General features: G+C 39.6%; 1 protein-coding gene across 3 annotated transcripts in view; it reads left to right on the top strand.

The window, feature by feature from the left end:
- Nucleotides 1–17,083, top strand: part of LOC140205885 (armadillo-like helical domain containing protein 1) — a 38,890-nt gene that overhangs the window by 3,130 nt on the left and 18,677 nt on the right. The window contains exons 3-6 of one of the 3 annotated variants that reach the window (XM_072273725.1): nt 3,350–3,581; nt 6,251–6,319; nt 15,475–15,641; nt 16,705–16,901. In XM_072273725.1, coding sequence (XP_072129826.1) covers nt 3,376–3,581; nt 6,251–6,319; nt 15,475–15,641; nt 16,705–16,901 — 639 coding nt within the window. In that variant the 5' untranslated portion in view covers nt 3,350–3,375. Of the gene's footprint in view, nt 1–3,349; nt 3,582–6,250; nt 6,320–6,382; nt 6,514–15,474; nt 15,642–16,704; nt 16,902–17,083 lie in introns of all 3 variants that reach the window. The other 2 variants (XM_072273726.1, XM_072273727.1) reach the window with 2 other exon arrangements.

Here is a 17,083-nt window from a genome sequence, read left to right as displayed (position 1 = left end):
CAGCATACCATTCGCCTTTTTCACCGCCTGCTGTACCTGCATGCCCACTTTCAACGACTGGTGTATAATGACACCCTGGTCTCATTGCGCCTCCCCTTTTCCTAATCAGCCACCATTCAGTTAATAATCTGTTTTCCTATTTTTGCCACCAAAGTGGATAACACATTTATCCACATTAAATTGCATCTGCCATGAATTTGCCCACTCACCCAACCTATCCAAGTCACCTTGCATCCTCCTCACAGCTAACACTGCCACCCAGCTTCGTGTCATCCGCAAACTTGGAGATGCTGCATTTAATTCCCTCATCCAAGTCATTAATATATATTGTAAACAACTGGGGCCCCAGCACTGAGCCTTGCGATACCCCACTAGTCACCGCCTGCCATTCTGAAAAGGTCCCGTTTATTCCCACTCTTTGCTTCCTGTCTGCTAACCAATTCTCCACCCACACCAATACCTTACCCCCAATACCGTGTGCTTTAAGTTTGCACACTAATCTCCTGTGTGGGACCTTGTCAAAAGCCTTTTGAAAATCCAAATATACCACATCCACTGGTTCTCCCCTATCCACTCTACTAGTTACATCCTCAAAAAATTCTATGAGATTCGTCAGGCATGATTTTCCTTTCACAAATCCACGCTGACTTTGTCTGATCATTTCACCGCTTTCCAAATGTGCTGTTATCACATCCTTGATAACTGACTCCAGCAGTTTCCCCACCACCGACGTTAGGCTAATCGGTCTATAATTCCTCGGTTTCTCTCTCCCTCCTTTTTTAAAACGTGGAGTTACATTAGCCACCCTCCAATCCTCAGGAACTAGTCCAGAATCTAACGAGTTTTGAAAAATTATCACTAATGCATCCACTATTTCTTGGGCTACTTCCTTAAGCACTCTAGGATGCAGACCATCTGGCCCTGGGGATTTATCTGCCTTCAATCCCTTCAATTTACCTAACACCACTTCCCTACTAACATGTATTTCGCTCAGTTCCTCCATCTCACTGGACCCTCTGTCCCCTACTATTTCTGGAAGATTATTTATGTCCTCCTTAGTGAAGACAGAACCAAAGTAATTATTCAATTTATTCAAAGATTCTGTTTATTAGCTGAAACGGATTGCTCTTTTCTCATAAAAGTTGCTGGTGAACGCAGCAGGCCAGGCAGCATCTCTAGGAAGATGTACAGTCAACGTTTCGGGCCAAGACCCTTTGTCCTGACCAATGTTACCTCTAAATTTTAGTAGTCAGTGTGCGCAAAAATCTTATGTTGTGCAAATTTTTTTCCTGTGACAAAAAGTATGTGCACACTGAATGCACACATGGGACAGTTTATGCGGGTTTACAAAATATTTGACATAAAACTGCACAGAATAACAACAAAATAACATACATATTTAAGTCACACACACAAAAAAATGCTGGTGAACACAGCAGGCCAGGTAGCATCTATAGGAAGAGGTACAGTCAATGTTTCGGGCCGAGACCCTTTGTCAGGACTAATTGAAAGAAGAGATAGGAAGAGATTTGAAAGTGGGGGGGGGGGGAAATCCGAAATGATAGGAGAAGACAGGAGGGGGAGGGATGGAGCTAAGAGCAGGAAAGTTGATTGGCAAAAGGGATACGAAACTGGAGAAGGAAGAGAATCATGGGACGGGAGGCCTAGGGAGAAAGAAAGGGGGCGGGGGAGGCCCAGAGGATGGGCAAGGAGTTATAGTGAGAGGAACAGAAGGAGACAAAAGAGAGAAAAAAAGGGGAAAAAATATTAATAATGATAACAAATAAATAGGGGATGGGGTACAAAGAGGAGGAGGGGCATTAACGGAAGTTAGAGAAGTCAATGTTCATGCCATCAGGTTGGAGATATTTAATTTTTATCGTATTTAAGTCACTCAGTTATTTTTTCTCTCTCCTGTCTGGCAATTACCCATTCTTTGTAAACTCTATCTCGACTAATAGAACTTCCATCCAATTGATAGCTTTTGATTCTCATTAACAGATCCAAATGACATTCACCTAAACGGTTTCTCAGCTTGTTTTTGAGTTGATTCATGAGGCTAAAACCTCGCTCACAGTCCGCACTAGACGCAAGGAAGATTCCCCCAATGTCCATCAACTGTGCAAGGTCGCAAAACTGCTCATTTTGAAGTACAAATGCCACCATTTGAGCAAAGTTAGAAATCAGTTTGGATTCAATTTTTTCGCGCACGGAAAATTTGAAATCATTAAACTGTCTAACTATTACAATATTTTCAGCTAGAAAATCATGATATTTTAGATATAAGGCATTAACTTGTTCATCGCCAAAAGTGAAGTCACAATCTGGAATTGTGGAGAAATCAAAAGCTGACTATTCTTGTACCTCAACTTTGATCTCCTCTGGGTTTGATCGTTTTCGCTCTCGCTCATCTGCACTCAACCGTAACATGCGTAGCGCTCCTGTTAACGGGTAATGACGGGTTCGGTTGCCTAAGCTTTTGTACACCGTCCAATTGCAATTTTCTTGCCAAATGACGCTTTAAAAAGTCAAGTTTCCAAATATCATCCCACTTCTTTCCACTAGCAAATTCTCCAGCAACTTTCACTTCATGACAATACAAACAGATAACTCCAGTTTCTGAATGATACCTAAATATTTCTCATAGCTGAACGTTCATGACCTCATGAGCTTTCGGTGTAACAGTTTCTACTATTTTGTTAAGCCATTCAACTTTAAACAAATTTGCAGTTCTTTTGTGCTTCGCACCCTTCGCTTTTGAATTCGACATAGTGAATCAATATTTTTTACAATAAAAACTTAGTAAGCTATCTACAGGATTTGAAACAGATCTTTGTAAACTTTACGATATGAGCACTGTCTGCCAAACATGGCTGCTGCTGTGATACAGCTGTACAAACCGGAACAGGAAAGGTGAGGTGACGTGCATTGTGGTATTTGAAAAACCGACTAACTAGTTAACAGAAACAGTTAGCTAAAAGATTATTTTCAATTAGTATAATTATTAACTACTACATTATTTTAGGTAACTAACCTTTTGTATGCACATTAATTTCCTTTGTGTGCTGGTTGAAAAACGAGTGCGTGCGCACATGCGCACAGCTTAGAGGAAACTATGGTTCTGACGAAGGGTCTCAGCCTGAAACGACAATGGTACCTCTTCCTAGAGATGCTGCCTGGCCTGCTGCATTCACCAGCAACTTTTATGTGTGTTGCCCGAATTTTCAGCATCTGCAGAATTCCTTGTGTTTACTCTTTTCTCCTTTGATTTTAAGCTACAATTTTCCGGGTTATGCACGTGTGAATTTAAAATACCTTTCTCCCCCCAACCACCCCCCCCCCCCGCCAGCTGCTAAGATATCTGGTTCTTGGAAAATGGCCTCATCAAAAGAGCAAGAAGACATTTTCAAATTTATGGAGTTTTTGCAGAAGTGGGACCATGGCTCCAAAGCTACCCGACAACATATACTGAACGATTTTATAAATACGAGTAGAGGTAAAACAAGCCCAGAGCTGGAATTACAATTTGCTCAAGGAGCTAGTTTATTTCTCACTAGGTTGACGGCATGTCTCAGAATAACGTATCCTTTCCTTTAAACTGAGATTTGATAACTGTCTTGCCAAGGGACTATCTCATTGTTAACATTTAATTGTTTGGAATTAATCAATGAAAGTTAAAATCAGAAAGGAAAGTGTAAGTCCTGCTGAAGGGACTCACCCAAAATGTCCAGTGTTTGTTCCTCTCCATAGGAGCCAGCTGCCTGACCTGTTGAATTCCTCCAGCACTTTGTGCTGGTTGCTGTGGATTTTTTGGCATCTGTGGAATCTCGTGTGAATGAATCTTTATATTTTTTTGTTCCATATTTTAGTGATTTTTTTTTATATATAGCCTCTGTTACTAGGCATACCACATCAATTCCTAAAAGTTAGTGCAGGCATATTTAAAAGTAGATTTCCAGCAGAAACAAAAGAAAATCTTAGGAATCTATGCTGATTTTATTTTAAACACTGGTGTGGCCTCAACTGAGTGTTGTGTTCATTTTCTGGTTGGCACATTAGAAGAAAGATGTGAGGCTGTGAGAGAGGGTCCTGAGATCAGAGACGATAATTGACAGGATAGATCAGTGAGACAGAGGTTGCTTTCCTTAGAAGAAAAGGTTAAGGGGAGATTTGCCGCACATATCTAAAATAATGAGGTGTCTGGTCAGAGTGGATAGTAGGAGATGGTTCCTTTTGGTTTTGTGGTTAAGGACAGAGTCATCAGTGCAGGTAAGTGAAGAAAATCATTAGTAGTATAGGGGATGCATTTTACATAGCATGTCAATGTACTGCCTGTAGACTTGGTGGAGTATTGTTCTACTGTGTCTTTCAAAAACTAACTGGATAAATATACGGTGATGCAAAATTTGCAATTCTACAGAGAAAATGCTGGGTGTAGAACTAGAGAGCTACTCTGAGAGAGCAAGCATGGAGAAGAGCTAATTGACTTCCTCCTTTGGTATTGATATTGGTTTATTATTGTCACATGTACCAAGATACAGTGAAAAGCTTGCATAGAGATAAATTCATCACACTGTGCTCTGAAATAGAACATGGTAAAACAACAAGAATGCAGAATAAAATGAGGAAGTGCTGTGCAGGTAAACAACAAAGTGCAAGGTCATAATGTGGTAGATTGTGAAGACCAGAGTCCATCCTTTTGACCATGAGATGGATTCTGGAGTCTGATGACAGGTGTAATTTTACAATTCCCATAACCATTCAATTGTTGATAGGGCTGTGGGTGAAGAGCAGATATATCAGTATGATTGTAGAGCTTCTTCAAAGGGCCAAAAAGTATGAATGGACTACTCAAGTACTGTGGAATTTCGTAGTAATCAATAGACGGTTTGCAGATAAGGGTGGATGTCCATAAACTGTCAAAGTGTTAGTCTTTGTAGGAGATTGCTCAAGGAAGTAGTGAGGTGATACAGTTTGGGCTGTGAATTCTTGAACATTGAGCCAAATGAACAGAATGAATGAAGGAATGCTGGAGGGGAATGCACAAGAGGAACTTGAATTCTTGTAGAACTGTAAATTATTATAGAAATGCTATGAGGTCAGTAAAAGGAATCTGAATTCAGGAAGAAATATTTAAATTTGAGGCCTTTGGACAGAGATCAAGGGCGCCATAGTATCAGGAGGCTGATTATGGAATTTGAAAGCATTGTATGTCTTGAACTGTGGAATATTAGTGGAATGTAGGGAAATTCCGGAATTTATGGTGGTGACACCTTGTTGATCTCCTCTGCATCCTCCCCAGTTCTGTTGTATCACTTCTAAACCTTAAAAACGAGAGATTCTGCAGATCCTGTGTAACACTGGAGGAACTCAGCATTTCTAACCCTTAGTGTTCTGAACTGCACACAGCAAGGTCTATAAAGATGATGTATGAGCGCTCTCTTCTGATGTGCCAACTGACTAAGGCCAGCAACTCTAAGGCCAGTACACATTTATAACAACACTGTCTGTCTATACTGCAATTTTTAAGGATCTCTGGACTTGTGCTCACTTCATTCCTCAATACACTCTAGGACCCTACCTTTCATAGTGTGTGGCTTAGTCTCCTTTGTGCTCCCAAAATTGTTCACCTCCCATTTGTCTGGATTTAGCTCTGTCTGCTATTTTTCAGTCCATTTCAACAAAACATGATAACACTCTCCAACCTATGACTACCTACCATCAACAACTCGGTCAATCTTTATGTCATCCATGAAGTTCCTGATCTCGCCTCCCACATCTGCATTGAAGTCGACAACAAAGGTCCAGCACCAATCCTAGTCATTGGTATCAATTTGCGTAGTTACTCTTTTTTTCTTATCTTGCACTCCAATTTTCCCATTGCATTGTCAATTTTTAATATAATGAATTATTTTAATCTTGAGCAATGGAGTGGGAAGAATCTGGTCAGGCATTGTGAACTGTGAGAAATAGTTACTATGAGGGGTACTGCTACCTGTCATTTTCTTTTGCTTTCTCTCCCACTTTGTGCTGGGAAGGCTCGAGTACATAAATTAGAATGTCTTCATCAGTAAAATGATTTTTTTAATGGCAATAGTTATGCTTAGTAATGGTTTTAATTTTTCTGAGGTAACTAAGATAATTTTGTTCATATACATTTTGCATCTTATATGTTACTGTGAATGGAAGTAATGTCCTGTATGTCATAAAGTTAAAGAATAATAAGTATTTTCTTAACATCTTTAAACAGTTACATGGTTGGTACTTGTGTAACTGAGCAATTACAGGCCATTGGTATATTTTTATCAGCAGCAAGTGGGTAAGTATTAATTTAATTATAGCAATTTAAAAACTAGTTATATGAATATGTCTGGTTGCCTAGGAAGGGCAAGAAAAACCCCACAGTTTAAGAGCCATGAAGACTTTCGTGAGCTGCTGCTTGCTGGCAGGAACTTCCATTACACAGGTTTTCCACATTTACAGAGAGGTGCACCCCAGGCTTCTGCATGTACAGTAAGTACAACTCCTGAGAATTCAGAACAATCATTAATCAAATTTACAGCTTCCAGAGTCTTGGTACGGCATCTTCAAAATGGTTCTAGTTCTTGTAAATTGAACAATAATTATTGTAACTCTTCATATGTCAATGTTAGGATAGTTCTATCTACTTTCATTGTTAAATAATAAACCATCTTTGTAATTTAATAGCAGAGTACTATAGATACTTGAAATCTGAAAATTCAGTAAATGTTCAACAGGTCAGCCAGCATCTATGGAGGAGGTAGTATTTCAATTTGGTGACATGTCATAAGAAGTGGGATAATTTAGAAAAGAAATAAAACTGAAGCAATTGAAAGCTTTTGTGGATAAATGATAGACAGCAGACAGAAATACGGGAACAACATGCTGGAGGAACTCAGCAGGTCGGGCAGCATTCGTGGAAACGAACAGTCAACGTTTCAGGCCGAAACCCTTCGTCAGGAATTGGCCCGAAACATTGACTGTTCATTTCCACGGATGCTGCCCGACCTGCTGAGTTCCACCAGCACGTTGTGCGTGTTGCTTTGACCCCAGCATCTGCAGAATATTTTGTGTTTAAGAAACACGGAAGATCTAAGCATATATTGAATGACACATGATTGTGGCAGTGCTGAAACAGTACAGTGAAGCAATGTCTGGAGGATGATGTGTAAATAGGAGCTGGCAAATGAAATTTGAGATGTCTGAAGAGGAAGACAAAACTGCTGGAAATGTGAAATACAAGACAGGAAAGTCTGATCATCTGGAACGCTTGAATTCAAGCTACTATGCTGATCAAAGGATTCTGTGCTGTTCTTTGAGTTTACATCTAGCCCTGTTAGAACAGTGTGGGAGCCCCAAGACGGAGGGTCTAATGAGGCAGTGGCTGGAAAATTAAAGCAACAGGCAAAAACTTGGTCACCTTTGCAGATGAGATGGTGATGTCCCCAAAGTGGCTACTTAATCTACCTTTAACTTCCTCAGTGGTAGAGACCATATCATGAGCACCGAATGCAACTAACTAAATTTGAAGTACAATAAGTAAGTTAATGCTTCACCTGAATAAGGTGTCTTTTTCTAACAAAGAAAAGTGAGAAAGCTATGTGGATGTATGAGGAAGTGTTGTAATAAGGGAAATAGGGACCAGAATATTTGGGGTAAGAACAGATTCCTGAGGAAAGGAAGATGCATTTAATGTTAACATTACATTGGAGGTATCAGAGATTATGAAGTTTGGTCTTTTAAGACCATAAGATATTGGTGAAGAATTAGGCCATTGAGCCCAATCGAGTCTCCTCTGCAATTCTATCATGGCTGATTTATTGTCCCTCTCAATCTCATTGTCCTGCCTTCTCCCCATAATCTTTGGTCCCCTGACTGATCAAGAACCTATCAACCTTCTCTTTAAATATACTCAATGACCTGGCCTTTGAATTCCGCAGACTCACCACCCTCTGGCTGAAGAAATTCTTCCTCATCTTTTCTCAGTGCATGTCCCTCTATTCTGAGTCTGTGACCTTTGGTCCTGGATTCACCCACTACAGGAAACATCCTCTCCACATCCACTCTATCTAGGCCTTTCAGTGTTTCATAGCTTTCAACGAGATACCCTCTCCCCCTTCGAAACATCAGTAAAGACAGGCCCAGAGCCATCAAATGCTCCTCATATGTTAACCCTTTCATTCCCAGAATAACTCTAGTGAGACTCCCCTGGACCCTCTCCAATGCTAACACATCTTATCTTAGATCAGGCATCCAAAACTGCTCCCAAGTTCAGTCTGACCAATGCCTTATAAAGCCTGAGCATTACATCCTTGCTCTTGGATTCCAGTCCTCTCAAAGTGAATTCTAATGTTGAAAGTGGGAATCTTAAAGATAAACTTAATTACATATCAAGTCAGAAGTAAAGAATTTAGATGATGTTATTGACTCTTAACTAAATTTCAAATCACATGTTACCCATGTTATTAAGACTGCATTCTATTTCTTGTAACATCAAGATGCAGAAAAATTGATACACACTTTTGATTTTAGCCCATTGGACTACTGTAATGCACTCTTTTCTGGACTGACTAAGAAAGATACAAATTGGCTGCAGCTCGTTCAAAATGCAGCAGCAAAAATCTTAACCAAAACAGAAAATCTGAGCACATTTCATCGTTTTTGGCATCATTACACTGGCTGTCTGTATCCTTTAAGATCAATTTTAAAGTATTCCTAATTGTATCCTGTACATGGCTCTGAATAATCTAGCCCCTCCATATATTTTGGCGGTCTATCACTTTACATCCCTTATTGTAATCTTAATTCTGTAAATGCTTCGTGTTTCCAGAACCAAGAACTGGTGATGTGACCTTTTGTTCTTCTACACCAAAAATCTGGAATATTCTACCAACTGACATATACCAGGCTAATACTATGGAATTGTTCAAAACACTTCTGAAAACCTACTTTTTAAAAATATGGCTACTTATAGGATTACATGATGCCCGCCGATGTCTATATAATTTGGTATATTGGATTACTTTTTATTCTATAAAATGTTTGTCTTTACTTAAGTAGAACAGTCAATGTTTGAATCCTTCCCCATTTATACTCCCCAACTCTTCCTCCACTACATTGACAACTGCATTGACGCTGCTTCATGCACCCATGCTGAGCTCGTCAATTTTATCAACTTTGCTTCCAACTTCCACCCTGCCCTTCAATTCACTCGGTCCATTTCTGACACCTCTCTCTGCTTTCTCAATCTCTCTTTCTCCATCTCTGGAGATAAACTGTCAACTGACATCTTTTATAAACCTACTGATTCCCACATTTATCTTGACTATACCTCTTCCCACCCCACCTTTTGTCAAAATGCTATTGCCGTTTCTCAGTTTCTTTAGTTCCGTGGCTTTCCATTGTAGGACATCAGGGATGTCCTCCTTCTTTACGGGACGGGGTTTCACTCCCTCTTTTGTTGATGCTGCCCCCTTCCATTTCTGTTTATCCGTGCTCACCCCATCTTCCCACTGCCTTCAGTCACTCTTGTCCTAATCTACCACCCCATCCCCTCCACATCCAACACCTTATCCTTTGCAACTTCCACCATCTCCAAAGGGATCCTACCACTAAACATAACTTTACCTTCTCCCCACCACCCCCTGCTTTCCCCAGGAATCACTCCCTCTGTGATTCCCTTGTCCATTCGTTAACCCCCCCCCAACTAATCTCCCTCCTGGCACATCCCTGAAAGTTGATAAGTGCTGCACCCGCACATTCACCTCCTTCCCACCTTCATTCGGGGCCCCAAACAGTCTTTTCAGGTGAGGCAACACTTCACCTGTCTGTGGTGTCCGGTGCTCCTGATGCGGCCTCTTCTACATTGATGAGACCTGTCGTAAATTGGGGGCCCGCTTTGTCGAGCACCTCCACACCATCCGCCACAACAGGACTTCCCAGTGGCCAGATATTTTAATTCTGACTCCTATACCCATTCTGACATGTTGGTCCATGGCCTCTTCTTGTGCCAAGATGAGGCCACCCTTAGGGCGGAGGAGTATTCCATCTGGGTAGCCTCCAATCTGATGGCATGAATATCGTTTTCTCTGTCTGTAAACGAATTATCCCGCCCCCCCTCCCCCATTACCCACACTAGCCTTTTACCTCTTCTCATCAGCCTGTCACTTCCCCCTTGGTCCCCTCCTTCCATTTCTCCTCTCCTTCCAGATTCTTTCTTCTCCAGCCCTTGAACCTCCTCTTCCCCCATGTTCCCCTATCACCTGCCAGCTACAGTGTCAACACAAAGTGTTCACCTCCCACCCAGAAGTTTTCATGTTTTATTGTTTTACAACATTGAATCATTGTGGATTAAATTTGGCTTTTTTGACACTGATCAACAGAAAAAGACTCTTTCATGTCAAAGTGAAAACAAATTTCTACCAACTGGTCTAAATTTATTACAATTATTAAACAATTGATTGCATAATAGATCATCCCTATTTTGCTGCATTCATTTTACCCTCTACCTTCACAAGCCTTCCAGGGCCTGCTGCAATGAAGCACCCCCACAGTATGATGCAGCCACCACCGTGCTTCACGGTAGGGATGGTGTGTCTTTGATGATATGTGGTGTTTGATTATGCCAAACATAGTCTGATAGCCAAAAAGCTCAATTTTGTTTTCATCAGTCCATAGAACCTTCTTCCAGCTAACATCAGAGTCTCCCACATGCCTTCTGGCAAACTCTAGCCAAGATTTCATTGAGTTTTTCTCAACAGTGACTTTCTCTTTGCCACTCTCCAATAAAGCTGTGACTGCTGAAGCACCCGGGCAACAGTTGTTGTATGTGCAGTCTCTCCCATTTCAATCGCTGAAGTTTGTAACTTCTCCAAAATTGTCATAGGTCTCTTGGTGGCCTCCCTCACTAGTCCCCTTCTTGCACAGTCACTTAGTTTTTGAAGATGGCTTCCAGCAGATTTACAGTTATTCCATATTCTTTACATTTCTGATGATTGACTCCAGGGGATATTCAATGACTTGGAAATTTTCCTTGTATCCATCTCCTGACTTGTGCTTTTCAATAACTCTTTTGTGGAGATGTCTGGAGTGTTCTTTTGTCTTTGTGGTGTAGTTTTTGCCAGAATATTGACTCACCAGCAGTTGGACCTTCCAGATACAGGTGTTTTTTTTCTACAGTCAGTTGAAACACCTTGACTGCACACAGGTCTCCAAAAACAGATCTCCATTTAACTAATTATGTGACTTCTAAAACCAACTGGCTGCACCAGTTATGATCTGGTATGTCATATGAAAGGGGATGAGTACTTATGCAATCAATTATTTTGTGTTTTATATTTGGTATTAATTTAGATCACTTTGTAGAGATTGGTTTTCACTTTGATATTAAAGAGTATTTTTCTATTGATCAGTGTCAAAAGAGCCAAATTAAATCCACTGTGATTCAATGTTGTAAAATAATAAAACATGAAAACTTCAAGGTGGTGGGGGGGAGGGGGTTGAATACTTTTTATAGGCACTGTATCTTCCTTCCCCCCCCCCCCACCTTTTTATTCTGGTATCTTCCCCTTTCCTCTCAGTCCTGAAGAAGGGTCTCGGCCTGAAACGTGGACTATTCATTTCCATAGCTGCTGAGTTCCTCCAGCATTTTGTGTGTGTTGTTTTGAATTTCCAGCATTTGCAGACTTCCTCATGTTTATGTTGGAATCGGCTGTTTTTATCACTCACAACACGCTGGAGGAACTCAGCAGGTCGGGCGACATCCATGGAAATGATCAGTCAATGTTTCGGGCCAGAACCCTTCATCAGGACTGAAGAGGGAAGGGGCAGAGGCCCTATAAAGAAGGTGGGAGGAGGGTGTTTTTATGCTTTTAGTAGGGTATTAGTTGAATTCATAAGGTTTTTAGCAAGACTAAAATTGTGGCTTTTACCAATACACAATTTTAATTTTTTAAATTGCCATATATTTTCACAATTTGTGGTAATTTTCGCCACCTACTGGCGTGAAAATGGTATAGCAGTTACATAATAGTTTATCACCTTTTCGTCTTTCATTGGCTGAGTTTTCGCACATTACACATGTGCTGTGACTGTTTATCTTTTAATTAGTCCTTCATTTACCTCAGAAATTTGCCTCATCTCAGTACAAAATTGTCAGTCTCTGCAAAAATCAGCATCTTGTCCTTGTCTTAGATTATTTCCCTTTAGTTTCATATACTCTGTATTTATTCCTTTGTTTAAACCTTAAACAATTGTGAAGCAAGTTTTCACTCATTCTTGAACTCCTAAAAAAATCTGGGAATTGAAAAATCTCTGGATCGCACACTTATGATTTTTAATTTAGTCTAATTTTTATGACTACATTGATTTATCTTTACAGTCTATGCAAAACACTTTGGGCCTGTATCCTAATGCATGAAAAGTGCTATATAAATAAAGATATTATTATTAACATTGCATTTGCCTTCCTTACAACTGACTCAACCAGCAAGTTAACCTTTAGGGAATCATGCACAATTCCCAAGTCCCTTCGCACCTCTGATTTTTGAATTTTCTCCCCATTAAGAAAATAATCCATGCTTTTATTCTTTCTATCAAAGTGCATGACCATACACTTCCCTACAATATATTCCAGCTGCCACATTTTGCCCATTCTCCCAATCTAAGTCCTTTTTCAGTCTCCCTGCTTCCTCAGCACTACCTGCCCCTCCACCCAACTTCATATTGTTTGCAAACTTGGCCACAAAGCCATTAATTCCACCTTCCAAATCAGTGACATATAACATGAAAAGAATAGGTCCCAATACTGACCCCTGCGGAACACCACTAGTCACTGACAGCCAACCAGAAAAGTCCTCCTTCATTGCCACTTTTTGTCTCCTACCAATCAATTAATCTTCTATCTATGCTAGTATCTTTCCTGTAATACAAAGTGATCTTATCTTGTATGCAGTCTAATGTGCAGCACCTTGTCAAAGGCCTTCTGAAAATCCAAGTATACAACATCAACCGATTCTCCTTTGTTCATCCTGTCTGTTATTTCCTTAAAGAGTTCCAACAGATTTCCCCTTAAGGAAACCATGCTGACTTTGGCCTATTTGTCATGTGCCCCCAGGTACCCTGAAACCTCATCCTTAATAATGGTCTCCAACTTTTTCCCAACTACTGAAGCCAGGCTATCATTTCCCTTTTTCTGCCTCCCTCCCTTCTCAAAGAGTGACGTGACATTTGCAATTTTTCTGTCCCTCAGAACCATTCCAGAATCTAATGTTTCTTGAAAGATTGTTATTAATGCCTCCACAATCTCTTCAGCTACCTTTTTCAGAACCCTGGGGAGTAGTCCATCTGGTCCAGGTGACTTTAACTACCTTCATATCTTTCAGCTTTCCCAATCACTTGCTATCATTTGTAATAGCATTTGTAATATTGTATTTGTAATATCAATTCCTAAGACCAAAAAGCAAAATGCATAGAAGCTACAAATCTGGAATGAAAACTGAAAACGACTGAATTTTTAACTTCTGCATCTCACCCCCACTTTGACATTTCTGACTTTGGCCTTCCACATAGTTCCAGTGAAACTGAACATAAGCTCAAGGTATAACATCTCACCTTTCATCTTGGCATATCGTAGCCTTGATGAATTCAGCAATTTCAAAGGATCATCCATTCTAATCTGGCAACTCATATTTCTGGTGTTCACCTTCCTTTCTCTTGGGATTTTAGATTTCATTTGTCAGCTCCTATTTAGATCTGTACCAGACATACTGTTACAGCACTGACTCAACTACTTGTGTCATTTGAACTATCCTGGTCTTCACTCAATCATTGACCTTCCTACTTGTTTGATCACTTCCTCTGCAACTTAGTACTTCTTTCATTCTCAACTTGTCTTCATTTGTTGAAAGATGATGCCACTGCTTTACAATTTGCTTTGCACAATTTGATTTGGTGCTGTACAGTGTATGCAGAGTTTGATCATTCTCTCTGTGGCAATACGGGTTTCCTCCAGGTTCATACAAAAACAATGATGAGTTGGTTGGTAGGTTACTTAGTTTAAATGAACTCTTGTGCATGCAGGTAGAGGAAAAATCAGGGAGGAACTAATGAACATCCAGGGAAGGATATGTTGTAGAGAAATTATTGAGGGAATGGGTTTGATTGGAGTGCTATAGGAACTGACATTGACTTGATGGACACAATAGCCACCTTCCATATCAAAAGAAAATGTAAAAATGAAATTAAATAAGAAAAGTCAAAAACTTGAAATGTCACCCAGTTCTCTCTGCACAGATATCACCAGATCTGTTTTGTATTTCTTGTATTTTCTGCTTTGAAGTCTGTCATTACAATTATTTGGGAGCTTGTATGTTAATTGGCCTAATTTTCTCCTGCTGAGGGGAGTTGATGGGAAAGTTCAAATAAATAAAACGGGATTAGTGTGGGATCATTATAAATGGGAACCTCGTGGCTGGTGAGGATTCAATTTGCCAATGGGCCTGTTTTCCAGCAGTCTGACAAGATAACTTTCTGGTTCCATTACTTTTCTGTTTTATCTTTAAATTCAGCACACCTAATAATTTCTATATATTAACTTAAAATTTCTTTTCATTAATACATTCTATGTAATAATTTCTATTCAAAATGAAATTCAATAAAATCTGAAATATTGGGGAAAATGTAGGGATCAGGGAAAAGAGGGGAGTGGAATAAACGAGAGTGCTCTAAGCAGATCAATTGAAAGACCACATTTTGTGTTTAACATTACATAATTTTATTATATCTTATAAATATTATTTCATATATGATGTAATATCTGAAAACTGGTGCCACAACAGATTTGTGTTTTGAATTGATCTGCAGACACAAGACTCCTACTGATCCACACCTGGATGTTCCATTTTTGTTTCCCTTTCATTGCCTCCCTCCAGCCTCGGCCTATCACTCTCATTGCCCCCTGCCTATCCTGGTTCCACCCATCTTCTTCACCCACTGGACCCCCTTCTTCACCTGTTTCTATCTGCCCATCTTTGCCTTGAATGTTTTTCATTATCACTTGCCTCGCAATCAGGTTACAGCAGCCCTGTATCCCTGAACATCCACCCATTGGCTTGTCTCACCCCTTCCTCTCTTCTCCTTATACCGGCTTCCTTTTCTCTGTGTTCTGATTATTGCTGCAGGGTCTTAACCTGAAATGTCTTCAATTCCTTTCCCTCCACAGATGTTGTTCCTCCAGCTCTCTGTTCTTTTGTCTTTGAATTGATCTGTTTATTTTTGGTTTGTGTATGTAATATCATAATCATTGCAGTCTATGGAGCAAATTTCTATTACATGGCTGCTTGCTCTACACTTACATTTTTTTACTATTTTTAATACCTTTATGAATATTATCTGAAATGTGGATTAGTCAATTATGCCATGTCTAACCATCTTAATTTTTAATTCTCTTTCAAGTCATCGATATCTGGTAGAAGTCTTAGAAGTTGGCGGCCTTTTGACACTTCTGGAGATTCTGAGGCTAAAGCAATTGCAAGAGGATGCCAAACGAGAAGCATTAAAATTGCTTCAGATTATTGCAAATGCTGGAAGAAAATACAAAGAAATAATCTGTGAAAGCTATGGTAATCTTATTTATACTAACACTGATTTTTGCCAAATATTGACTGCACCTGCCCACATGATCAAACGTCATGTATAGAGTGACAAGAATTCATTAACATAGTTTGTTGCAGTTCTCAATATGTAATGTATGATCTCAAAGATCAGCTGCTAACAGCTATTGAAAGATCAATCGTATTTCCTGGGGTAGAATCTGTGGACAAAAGGTGAGCAGTGGCAATGAGCAAAAAAAAAATTGAGACTCGCAGGCCACGCTGTTGAAGATGTATTTAAACGCCCCAGTTATATTACATAAAGACTTAAAGTTAATTTCCAGGGATTAAAAAAAGAATCATGTATAATTTGCACATGATTTTCAGAGTAGGAAGCTGGCACTTAATGTCCCTTAGTTTGTGCATTAACCTAAAGCCATCTCTGTCCTGCATAATTCTAAACAAATCAATATGCAGAGCAATAGTATATTTCAGGATGATGCATACCGGGATTGATGGCACGAGTTTGAGCAGAAAGTAATATTTAATACCTTTAAGTCATTTAAAGAGTTATACTTCTCTTGTAGGAACTTTGGTGGGTTTAGCTGAAAGTGTCAAAGGTTCAAATTGAAAGTCCTACCGGTAAGACAAGATTGCAATACATGAAATGAATGGTAGAATCAATCTGCAGATGTACGTATGGGAGGCAAATCCTAAAGAATAATAGACAGTCTTCAAAACAAATCATGGAGCAATTGGAGTACCTTTTTCACAGAGTACAAGAAAATGAATGAGTTGAATTATATAGACCCCCACAATATAATTGAGGACAATTACTAAATAGGTTATCCATGGGGAAGTGAACTGAGGTGGGGAAAATTAGTATTAATTATCTTCACAGTATTGGAATTGCTGACTTGCTATCAATAGCAAACAAATATCATTTTCCATCCTTCAGCAATAGTATGTTTGAATGCCAAAGTACTGTAGTCCATTATGACATGGTCTCACCTTACAAGGACTGTTCTATGCAATTTACAATAATGGTGGCAATAAATAATAATTTGGTGTTACCTTCAAAACTTTTTTAAAGGGGTCAGAAACATTGCAGAATGTTTAGCAAACTCGGAAGAGGAAAAGACCCAAGAACAGGCTCAGATCTTATTAGAACAATTAGCTCAAGGCAATCCAAAATATCAACTGCAAGTTTACAAAGGACTAGTGGCATTATTGCCATGCACCTCCCCGAAAGTTCAACAGATGGCTCTTCAGGCACTGAGGACTTTACAGGTGGGAACAAGTAATACTAATTATTTGGAATGTTATTATGAATAACAGGAACAGAAGATGGGTACTCTCTTCCAGGGTATCTCAAATGGACTTTGATTTAAAATTGGGTTCAGCTTTTGTATTTGCCAATGTAATTCAATGTAACCAATTTGAATTAGATGGAAATTCCAACAGAACACTAA

This window comes from Mobula birostris, chromosome 12 (assembly GCF_030028105.1).
Source record: "Mobula birostris isolate sMobBir1 chromosome 12, sMobBir1.hap1, whole genome shotgun sequence".
Taxonomy (NCBI): Eukaryota; Metazoa; Chordata; class Chondrichthyes; order Myliobatiformes; family Myliobatidae; genus Mobula; species Mobula birostris.
This window is presented reverse-complemented; position numbering and strand designations above follow the sequence as displayed.